Here is a 12,144-nt window from a genome sequence, read left to right as displayed (position 1 = left end):
GGGAGGTTAAGAACTTATTCCCAGGAAGGTGGAATTTAAGACTAGGTCGGCCTGAATCTAAAGAGGACACCTTTTTTAGGTCCCACCCACTCAGGGAGGACTCTCCTCACTTCATAAAACCAAGTTCATGGTCATTCTCGCTTTCCCATTAGCACAGTTCTGTGTCTGCCAGACACAGGCTTTAAGAAACCTGCACACTCTTTGCTCGTCCATAAGTCCTGGCCTTGGCATTCCCCTGCCCCCATGAATAGATGTGCAGAACCAACACAGCACTGTCAAGGGCCCTGTGCCATGCAGCCTGGACAGGTCAGGCAGCTGCCTGCCAGCCCCTGCACTCCCATCACCCTGGAGGCAGCGTGGCCTGCATGTCTGTAGAGTCAGAGACCAGCAGTGAGGCTGCTTCTGTGCTACGAGCCTGAAAGTTGGGCTGGGAGGACGCTGAGTTGACCTACACTACTGCAGCACAAGGGCCGCAAAAAGAACTGAGCAGGCTCCTCACAGCTGCTGCGGCCATCCAAACAGCTGCCTGGAGGCCCTCCCACCCTGGGGGTGCCGGGCAGGCCATCTCAGGAGGCTGGCCTAAGGCACCTGCAGACCAGCCCTACCCTTATTGGGGGAGGGCTGCTGCCCCACAGACAGCATTTATAGAAGTGTGTCCAAGCACAAGCAGCTAAGCAAATACTAAAAATGGAATGCAATACCAGTTAGGCACCCTGAAATCTAAATCGATGCCAGGCTTCAAAAGGAGGGAAGACACGGGGAGGAAAGTCAAGAAAGGAGCCTGTACTCATCACCATCCCAAGGACTCCAAAGAGGGGAAGGGGTGTGACGTACCCTTCGACAAGGCCAAAGCTGCTTGGAGAGCCATTGTAGCTTGGAGAGGGGGCGCTATTCACTTGGTAGGCCACATCAGGCCACGGAGAACACTGTGGAAGAGAGCAGAGTGGCAGGAACTTGACAGCAGTGGTACTCCAGAGGCACTGCATCTGCAGAGGTGCCCACTGCAGCTCCTCCCATTCCCAAGTAAGCACCTGTCAGAGCTGGTGCACAAAACACTGGTCCTTGAACCCCCAACCCACATTTACCCACAAGTGCCCATGAATCAGGGGAGGGGGGATCACTAGGGCCACACCAAAGAAATCAAACATGGCAGAGAACAGATATAACATTCAGGAAGTCCTCCCCAGAGCAAGCAAAGTGTGACATGTGTCTCTTTGAGTTTCAAAGTAGTCAAACCAAAGTCCTGACTCCTGGGTCCACAAATTGAGAGATAACAAAACAGGTCAGCTGCCCCGAGGAAGGTTTTCTAGGCACAAACGCATGTAAATGCATAAAATAGGGAGCATGGGGCCACAGACAACTTACAAACAAAAAATCATCAATAAAGTTCAGTATTAAAACCTGTGCTGTTTGAAAACAATCTGCCAACAGGTCTTGGAGGACAGGAGAGACACTTTCACAATCTGCAAGAGCAGCCCCTCTTCAACACAATCCTATGCATTTTTTTTTACATTCCAGCCATCCTGCTGGGAGCTGAGGGAGACACAGAAACACAAACGGTGAGATCCTTGAACTCAAGAACTTCTTGTGCAGAAGCCAAAAACAAGCACATGTGGGAGTCTCCCAAAGAAAGCAAAGACATACAGGATTCACCTGTGGGGAGAAGTCAGTGGGCAGAGCAATCACTTTTCTCCTGTGTGATAACACCTCTTTGGAAAGGGCTGATCTGAAGCATTCCTGAAGATTTACTGTCACCTACCAAATCACAGGCTTGGTAAATATTTAACTCTGTTGTGAGCTGGGCTGGAATTTGTTGGTGTTAAATCCCCAGAGCCCAGGAGGAAAGCGATGAGCTGATAGAAGGGCACTGGCACAAGGTCACAGGCTGGGAGGGAGTTTCCACCAAACCCTCACGGTGACAAGGGTTTGGACAGATGTTGCCTGAAACAGACCACAACCTCTCCTCCACTGGGAGGTCAGATGAGAGTCAGGAGTGGAGAGGGTGAGGCTCAGCCAGGAAGGGAAAGGTGTTGGTAAGCAGAGGATGGTGGTGGCACCACCAGCACAGGCCTGGACTAAACCCAGAAAGCTGACCAGCCTGAGCTCTGACCCGGATGCTGCAGTTCTGGCCCTGCCTCGCTGCCAAGGGTAAGGCAGGGTGCTTCCTGCACCAGGGCCCTCTGACCACTGCTATTCCCAATCAGATAAAATGCCAACACACATCCATCTGTACCACAAAAATTAGCTTCTATTTTGTCTTGTTGCAAATACTCTTCTGCGTATGGCTTACCACACACACACACACAGCTCCCTGCCAGGACCAGGCCACTGTTCTCTCAGATACTCTGTGCCCGGGCCTCTCCCTTAATACAGCCTTCACACCACCATGGCCAGTGCTGGGTCTTCCACATCTGTGAAAGGGCCTGCCAATTAAGTCATATTATTCAATGAGCAAACACCAACACCTGCTAGCAGGCCTGACTGCAGAACACAGCAGGGAATAGTCATTAAAAACAATAGAGCCCAGTCAGAGGCAGCACCAACAGTGACCCAAGACAGGCAAAAAAGGAGCCTGAGACAGTAAGCATCTCAGCAGCACCTGGACAGAAGGACGGCTAGAGCAGACTGGTGGCTGCCGGTGTCAAGATAAAGAGAAAACACATTCCAGTATCTACCCAAACAGCAAAGGGCAAGTGCTCACCCCCAATAATGCACTCTGAGAAGGGCCTACAGCTCTTCATGCAGAGCTCACATGCACAGGCTTCTTCTCTGCACCCTGCGAACAGCCAATGTCCACCAAGGAGGGCTACAGAGCAGGAAGCAAACTAGAATCCAGACCATGAAAGTGAATGGCAGAACAGTATGTCTATGCACACTATTGGTGTAAAAAGCAGGCATGGGACACATATGTACAAACTGGCTTCATCTGCAGAGAAAAGTGGACTGGATACATGAGGACCCCAAGATACCAGCTGCCCTGGGGAGAGAAACCTCGAGGCTGGGACAGATGTTTTCTGATGTATATATACTCTCCTATACCTTTTGAATTTTAGACCTATTACCTATTAAAAGGAAAAAAATAACTTCATTTTGAAAAGTGCAAATGGCAGCAGAGAACTAGAAGTTATTTCTGAAACAGCTTCCCAGACATGGCACCTTATCAGATGAGCACAGTTCCAGACTCAGGAGCATATAATTTAATGGGAACTCTCAAAAGCAACATTCACACAAGATGGGCAATTCCCCCAAGAATCCACACTGACAGGGTCATCACCCCTCTCCTGGCAGAAGGCCTGAGAGGCACAGGCCTCTCACCTCTGTGAGAATGGTGGATTCATAGGATGGCTGGTACTTCTCCTTCTCCTGGGCGGTTCTTTTCTCCATCTTCTCCCGGTCAGTCTTCTGTTTCCGGTCAGCTCCCTTGGGCTGTAAGTACAGAACACAGAGACCCAATTAGTCCAAAGTGGGCAGAGGTGGCTGTCAAGAGAGAGACCCAGGGCTGAGCAGGAGCCCCCAAAGCCTGTGTACCCTGCCTCTGGCCAGGCCCAGAAGCCCAGGCAGGCTCTCTGGACAAGGCAGCTTCTCCCACACCTGCCACAGTCAAACACACAGTTCTTGTGCCGGGAACCCCTCCCCACCCCAAGGAAACTCACAGCCTGCTCCTGGGTCCTGCCACTCCTCTGCTCCTGGGGTAATGCTTGGAAAAGATATTTACTGATGGTCACCTGCTTATGGAAAGGGAACCTCAGGAGCCACAAATCCCTATGCATTCCTTGGTTTGCCATGGAGAGGAAAGAAATAGAAGAACTGGGGCCTGCTGGTCAGTGTTTAGTTTGCTTCTGCAAGCTGTGAACCCCCAGACACATCATACAGGCCTCCTCACCACAGCTCACAGCTTATATACCACACACTGAGTAACAACACCCTGACAGCCTATTCTGGGTGCCCACCAAACTGGGGGAATTTAGGGGTGTCCAGGCCTCAAGGTACTAACTGCCCTCATTTACAGGTCAGGGAACTGAGGCTCGAGTGACTGGAGAGGAACCAAGTGCCCACCAGGTAAAGAACCCAAGCGAGAGTGCCTGGGTGTGCGCCATCACCTGGCAGGCCAGCAGCCCACTCACGGGGCCTTCCGGACTCAGCTATCACTGTGAGCTCAGCCCAGCAGGCAAGTTCAGCAGTGACCATACACAGTGGGGAGTCAGCGAAAAAAGTTCATTCTCAAGTGCAGAGGCACCTTCAGGGATTTCCATCCTAGTGTGTACCTTCCTCAGGCTGTAGCTGAAGGGATTTTAGGAATTAGCCCCCAGGGTGATGCCCACACTGGGTGGAGGTGGCTGTGCAGGGGGTTTTAAGGGGACATAAATGACAGATCTAGTTTAGTGGGAGGGAGATACCCAGTCACCAGCCTCCCTGCTCTGGTTCCTGCGAGGAGCCCTTCCTCTGAGAAGCCACAGGACCACAGGCCTAGGAGGCTCGCTGCCAGCCCAAAGGCAAGCCTGCATGTGGGTGATGGCGCACACAGGCCCAAGGAGGTCTGCAAGGACCCAGTGGGCCAGAGAGGGACCCCACCTTTCCTTTCAGAGGCCCTGACAGCTCCACACAGCCCAGGGCACAGCTCCAATGAGCCAGCGGCTTCACAGTAACCAGAGCGACCAGGGGTGGGAGAATGATGGACATTTTGGCTGGGCTCTGCCTGGTACTTGTGCACACCTGTCTGAACTGCTTCTGTGAGTGGGGATGGGTGGATGGGTGGCCACACCTCTTCAGGCATTTTGAGGAGCCAGTTCCTGGTGACAGGGTCTCCCACCTCCTGCAGGAGACTAATAGAGACTCCCTTGGGTCACTCAGACAAGGCAGCTTCCCACTCAGTTCTCCAATAAAACCTAGCATATAGCTGAGGAGTCTGGTGGGCAGAGTCCACACTCCTGAACCTCTGCCTCAAGGTGCACAAAGGTGGCCAATGGGGTCATAGCAAGCCTGGCTGCTCCATGGATCCAGAGACTGGTCCTCTCTCTAGCTGCCCAGCATGGCGCTACACCCCAGGGCACAGGCTGCAAGAGCAGTGGGATCATGCTAGATGAGGAAGGGAACCACTGCCAGGGAAAGGGGAGGAGTTGTGGGGCAGGGGGCTGCAGCACAGGCAGAGCCCACCAGCAGTGCAGCTATGCACATGTCTATGGTGAGTTGCAATCACCTGGTGCCAGAGCAGGCAGCGAGGGCTGAGCAGTGGTTTCCCCCACAACAAGATGGCCGCATCCTAATTCCCAAACCTGGGACAATGACACCTTTTGTGGCCAAAGTGCTATAGCTGCCAGTGGAATGAAGACTGACAACAGAGTGGGATTCAGATGGGAAGAAGACTCCGGATGCTCCAGGGACCCAGTGTCAGCACAGGAGGGAGAGGCAGGCACAGCGAGGCCACGCGAGGACAACTCAGCACTCTTACTGGCTCTGAGGATGGAGGGAGGAGCCATGAGCCAGGGAATGCAGAGAATGCTCTAGAAGCTGGAAAAGGCAAGGAAAGGGCTTCTCCCCTGGAGCCTCCGGGAGGAATTCAGCCCTGCTGACACCTTGACTGTGGCCCAGTGAGGCTGCTTTCATCCTCTGGCCTCCAGTACTGTAAGATGGTAAATGTGTGCACTTTTGTGCTTCCTTTGGAGGCTGATTTCAAGGTTTCATGATCCTAAAGCAAGTTTCTGAACTATGTTGCCAGTCCCACCACCTCACCCTTCAGTCCTGGGGCAGCATCACTAACTGACCAAGGTCTCCCAACCAACCAGGCTTGGCCAGAGCCCAGCAACTCTCTGCCCATGGCCCTCGGCTACAGATCCTTCCACTGGGAAGAAAACGAGTGGCCAGGAGAAGAGGCCTCCTAAGTATAGACACCATCAGTTTGCTCGGCTTCTCCTACAGCCATACGAGTGGCGTGTTCCCCACCTCACTGCCAACTCATCACTGTAACCAGGCTCTGTGGAACATGCTAGAGAGGTAAACAGCCATCTTCAGGGGCTTCTAGTCTAGTAGGGAAACAGAACAGTTCAACACTCAGCTGCCAGGTTTGTGGGTCTACCTCTGAGTATTTATTTCCTTATATATCCCAAACTCAGGAAGTTTAATGGTCAGCCAGCTCTGTAACAAGACCCTTTCTAAAGTGACTCACTTGGATTTCCAGCCCGAGCAGATGCAGCCCACGCCCACCTGAGAAGCTGTGGGCCTTGTGGTAACCCTCCATCTCCCCATGCACCGTGGGACTCCAAGCCACACAGAGGCCCACCATCTTTAGGAATTAATCAGTCCCAATGACAGGAGACTTCAGGGGGCAGGCAAGAGAGGAAAAAAGAGGTACCTCCAAAAACATTTCTTTCTCCAACAGGAGGCCGCTCAGAGGGGAAAATGGCCTCGAGCCCTAAATAAGAACATCCATGGCCAGGAACCCACAGACGACTTCCTGACTTGATTTTTAAGGAGAACCTAACGGTCAACTATAAAGTGGTTCGGAGGAAAACAAAACTCTGACAATGTGCAAGTCTACAATGTGGGATATCTGCACACATACACACACACAAAAATGGGCTGAGCACCGGTGCCTGTGACGCTGAAAGCTGAGCGCCAGGTGCCTGCGCCCAAGGCCGCCCATGGCAGCAGGCTGCACCCCAGGGCACGCGGCTCCTGCACCTCAGGAGTCAGAGTGGAAGCCACACACCAAAGGGACACCAGGCGCCTGGCTGGGCCTCTGGGCGCAATCCCAAGAGTCAAGGTTTCGGTGTAAGCTGTCCAGCACAGGGCGACCGCTGGCACAGCTCGGCGAGGCAGTCCTACCTTGAACACCTTGATCTGGCAGCTGGCCGAGTGCAAGTGTTCCGTGTACTCCCCATTCTCGTTCTGCTTAAATGTATCAATCTGCACTCGGAAAGGCACTCCCTTCTCACCCCCGTGCTTCCTTGGAGTGAACTCTGTGCTGATACAGTGCACCTGGAAGGGGAACCGTAGGGCAGGGAACAAGGAGTGGTGAGGTGGGCTCCGGACTCCCCCAGGGCTCCTAAATGGAGGTTTTCCTTCTGCCTCATCAGGTGCAGACCCATCTCAGCCCTCCTGCTCTCTCCCGACGCTATCCACGCCACCAGGCCAATGGCTTCCCTGTCCCACCCACGAAGGACAAGCTCTTTCCCTTTATCCCTTGACCTAGTTTGGCCCTGCCTGACCAGCTAAGTCCTCACCACTGTTCCAGCACACTGATGCCAGTAGCCCCACTCAGAGACCTCTCTCTAGAAAATACCACAGACTGCAGGGCAGGAACCAAGGCTTAGTCCTAACAGCCTGGGGGCCAGGGTACTTGGGCCAGACCAGGAGTGTGACCAGAACGCTGGAACCACTTCTGTACTTCTGAGAAGTACCTGATTACACAGAAGGAACTCGATATATATTGCTGTAAGACTGTAATAATGTTGTAATAATATATAGTATTGTAATACCACAATAGTGTGATAATAATTTTATAATACAATAAGAATATTTTAATTATGAAAAAAAAGATCGCTGACTTGTACTTCTCAATTGCTGTTGTCCGTGCACTTGAAATAATGGCTTATTCATTATCTGATTTTAAGACAGGTGGGAACACTAAGAAGCTCAAAGGGGGACATATAGTAAGTGGGAGAGCCAGTGCTGAGCCCAGAAGCACAGCACTGCCACCAGGCCCTGAGTCCCCTCCCTCTGCCATGGTGTTTAAGGCAAGGATGGACCCACACAAGGCACTTGATAATTAATTAATTACAGACACTACTATGGAAAAAACTTCACTTCAAGTTATTTATGTCAGCATACTTATTTTGTAAGAAGCTTTGTATTCATAAGCACATGGGATTCTAAAATATTCCAAGTCCTTTTCCCAACCCTAGTGACCAATTGGCTATAGACTATAAGCAACACTCATCCTTCACCTCCCTACCATCTCCTGCCCAGCAGCAGAGCAGGACTGAGCCCCTCGGGGCCTTGCGGATGATGGGTTTTGAGGAACTATAAAATAGGCCCCAAAGCTCTGGCTTCCCCACAGAGGACAACCCACCTCCCACTTACCTGAATGAATGCAGAGGCTCTCTTCGAAGGGTCCCACAAAAACTCAACTGCATTCAGCTGGGTCGGGCTGGCCCTGGGGTCCAAGATACCAACAGACAGTGGGATATCTGCACACATACACACACACAAAAGTGCAACTGTGAGCCACTCCCAAACATTTAGGAAGGACTCCATTACAGGTCCAAATTCCTTAACCACAGTTTGCAATGCCAAAAGTTCTGAAAACTAAGCTTTGCATAACTCATTTGGCAGAATGTCCACCTTGAATTGCCATGAAGCTATTTGGAGTCTTTATCCCATTTTAAATGAACAGTCATTTCATCTTGCTGCAGAAATATCATTGTGCTTGACTGCCTACTGGAGGCGTTAACCAATGTTATGGGTCTACACACCCTACTGTCATGCTAACTTCTGAACACCAAAGCCCATGTGAGCCCAAGGGTGATGGCTAAGACTGTGGACCAATGCCTGGTCCGAAAATCCCATTTCTATTGCCTGTAACTGTGATACCCATCCTTGCCTCCATCACTTACCAAATTCTTTAAGGCAGACTCCCACGAGACCTTTCCTGCAACTCCCTGACAGCAAGCCCTTGAATTCTACCTGCCTGAGGGCCCTCCCTACACACTCACCTCTGCCAGCTGCCACCAGGCCCTGAGTCCCCTCCCTCTGCCATGATAATTAATTAATTATAGACACTACTATGGAAAAAAACTTCAAATAATTTATGTTAGAACATATTTACTTTGTAAAAAGCTTACATATTTATAAAGCTCATTTTATAAAAAGCTTACATATTCATAGCATTTTATGCAAGACAGGGGTCCCTAAAATGCCCTGGACAGGAAGGAGTCTAGACAGCGTCCAGGAGGAACCCTAACACGTCCTCTCCTGGCCCGGGAGACTCACCTATATCCAGGATCCGGTCCCCAGGCCGGCTCCATCGCCAGCCCTCCAGCTGCTGGTGCTCTGTGTACTGCAGCCTGCGGTCATGGAAAACCACACGGATGGTGCTCTGGAGAAGGAGGCCAGCAGGAGACAGCTGAGTGTAGAGGCCAAGAGGGACCCACAGGGAACCCAGCCCCAGGGCAGAGGTCCTAGAGCCATCCTTTCCAGCTCAGGAGCTGTACCTGCCTCTCACCCCCAGACCCCAGGAACACCAACAGCATGAAGAACAAAGACAAGTGCCCTGTTTTTCAGGACTACTAAGACTCTACTTACAGAGCTAATCCATAAGCTTTTTTGTGCAGTGAACAACCTGCAGCTCAGGAAAGTTAGATCAAGTCGCAAAGCCAGGCTCAAACCTGAGTCTGTCCAACCCTGAGCCCATCCCATCAGCCCATGCCACTGTGGCTTCCAACACTGCCAGCCTGTCCTGGTTCCCTTTGACAACACATCCAGAACCCACCTCCTCCCTCTGGAGCTTTTCCTGAGCCTCCCTGCCACTCCTGCCATTCCACCCCACTCCAGTAAGCCCAGGGGCACAGACTCCAGCCACCTCCCAGAGAGAGGGCAGCCCCATAGCTTACTTTCACATATTTTGTGTTCAGATCTTGAAAGTCTCCCAGCTTCCGATTCTCCAGCAGTCGGATTTCGTAAGACTGACCTGGAGGGGGGTTAATAGTACATTTTCCATTTCTGAGTTTTTTCAAATTAGGGGCTCACCCAGCTAGAGGCCTTCCCACTCCCCGCAGTGCCCACCCAGGTCTCACAGCCCTGAGAAGCAAAGCAGAGGAGAAAGTCCATGGCCACTCAGCATGCTCCCTGGACTGGACACACAGCCTGGTTAGTCCCAGAGCACCCCAGGTGATGTTCATTTGACCCCTTGAGAGACAGCTCCGCTACAATTTTCAAAGCAATAACAGTTCAACAAAATAAAGGTAACTTTAAATTTATGGAACATAACTTCTTTTTTTTTAAATAAAGAACACCCCATACACTTGGATGGAGAAACAGCTACTTGAATCCACATTAGAGTAAATAACTGACCATACTTTTCCTGAGAGCAGGTTTAAAGGAAGGAATAAAAGCCTGTTAAACATTGTCTCTAATTGCAGAATGAAAAGCATTTTCCCAAGTTAAAAGAATTTCATGTATTTCAAAGGGTGTGGGGATTCTATTCGGTGACAAATAGCCAGCACAAGCTGGTTAAAGAATGTAAATGGAGAAAAGATCCACCCACAGTAACAACAAAAACTTAAAAGTATCTATGAATAACCTGAAGAAACTACACACACTTTAATGGAAGATAAAATACACTTTGAGTAAATAGGATGCATCACATTCCCCTATGGGAAGACCATACATCAAATGAAGTGAAAGTTCCCAAACTAAATAAGTTTAACCACATATTGGAAACACCTTAGCATATATTACAACTTGATAAAAATGTTTTACAAAATAAGAGAATAAGTGATTTAGTAACAGGTACTGATAATCTGTTTAATTTTTTTTTAAATCATGATAGACTCATGATCAGTTAAACAGTACAGGAAGGTTCTGAGTTCCCCGTCCCTCAATAGTGGCATCCAAGGTTAACAGTGGGACATTATCAAAATTAGGACAAGGACTGCAGCACAATGTAATTCATCAAACTGCACACCTTACTTGGATTTCCCTGGGGTTTGCAGCCACTCGATTTCTTTGTACATGTTTATGTGTCTGGATCAATGAAATTTTATCACTCGTAGAGATCAGCTATTTTTTCAAAGTGCAGGTTTTCACCTCACAGCAAATAACAAAACAAGTTACCACTGGATTAAAAAATCAATTTCTTAAGGCTTTATGTTAATTCACAACTTAATCAAACATTCAGTAGGGGATGACTTTCTGAAACTAAAACTGGGGGGAGCAGGAAATCTAAATTAAAATCTCTCTATATATCTATTTTTTCATATATATATGAAACTAAATGCAAGTAAAAAACTAGGAACAGTACAAACCCAGTGGCTAACAGTCTTAAAATAGTTTAAAAAGCTATGGTCAGAAAAATACTAAGAGCCTCCTATAGTGGGTTGAATGGTATCCCCAGAAAGGTAAGTCCATATCCTGATCTCCAGAAACTGAATATTGCCTTTTATTTGAAAAAAGAATCTCTGCAGATGCAATTAATAAGGATATGGGCATGAAGAGATCACCCTGGATTATCCAGAAGGTCCCTAAATCCAATTACAAGTGTCCTTATAAAAGACACCAAGGGCAAAGTGGGAAGAGGAAGCAAAGCGACCATGGGAGCAGAGACTGAAGGGACATGGCCACAAGCCAAGGAGCACCCAGGGCCTCCAAAAGCCAGAAGAGGCAAAGAACAGACCCTACCAAAGCCTCCACCGAGAGCATGGCCCCACAGATTCTAACTTCTAGGCTCCAGAACTGTGAGAGAATGAACATACGTTTTGTTTTAAGCCAACACATTTGTTAGAGCAGCCACAGGAAGCTAACATACTCCTGTTCCCAATGAAAAATAATCAGATGGGCAACAAACATGAAACTAAATCATTCATTCCAAATATCTGCTGAGCAACTATTGCCAAATGTCATGAGAGTCCCAGGGACACGGAGATGAGCAGAATGGACACAGTGCCCTGTCACAGAGCTCATCACCACGTCTCCCTCAAGCACTGGAGTTGGTGACGGGTGCTGGCTGAGCACACAAGCACCCCTCCCCTCTCCAAAGCTTGCACTAGCCTACCCCACAGGCCGGGGGACACCAAAGGAATATACCAAGCCCAGCACTGCTCAGGCAATCAATGTGCTGGGCACCCTCCCATCAGAGGGAAGAGGCACAGACCCCAAACTGTTGTCCTGCCCACTTGCCAGTTCAGAAGACACGACTCATAGAAAGGTCCTGCTGACCTAGTTGACACTTCTCCAGATTTTCAGCATAGATTTCGGGCTCCTAAGCCAACCCTCCTTTGACAGCACCAGAAACAGAGCCTCATATGCCCTAACTGGTTCTTCCAGTGCCCTAGCCTCTCCAAGAAGAATGCGGCCAGCTCTGGCATGAGGGTGAGGCCCCAGGCCCCAGTGGTCATCACCAAGAGGTTACAGGCGTCCTGGGGCCCAGTG

General features: G+C 49.9%; 1 protein-coding gene across 1 annotated transcript in view; it reads right to left on the bottom strand.

The window, feature by feature from the left end:
- The window catches only part of TFCP2L1 (transcription factor CP2 like 1), a 56,491-nt gene that overhangs the window by 19,620 nt on the left and 24,727 nt on the right, over positions 1 to 12,144 (bottom strand). The window contains exons 3-8 of the mRNA XM_017641246.3: positions 9,609 to 9,685; positions 8,989 to 9,094; positions 8,080 to 8,186; positions 6,823 to 6,975; positions 3,316 to 3,426; positions 835 to 926 (exon numbers count right to left, since the gene is read on the bottom strand). Coding sequence (XP_017496735.2) covers positions 835 to 926; positions 3,316 to 3,426; positions 6,823 to 6,975; positions 8,080 to 8,186; positions 8,989 to 9,094; positions 9,609 to 9,685 — 646 coding nt within the window. The remainder of the gene's footprint in view (positions 1 to 834; positions 927 to 3,315; positions 3,427 to 6,822; positions 6,976 to 8,079; positions 8,187 to 8,988; positions 9,095 to 9,608; positions 9,686 to 12,144) is intronic.

Source organism: Manis javanica, chromosome 7 (assembly GCF_040802235.1).
Source record: "Manis javanica isolate MJ-LG chromosome 7, MJ_LKY, whole genome shotgun sequence".
Taxonomy (NCBI): domain Eukaryota; kingdom Metazoa; phylum Chordata; class Mammalia; order Pholidota; family Manidae; genus Manis; species Manis javanica.
This window is presented reverse-complemented; position numbering and strand designations above follow the sequence as displayed.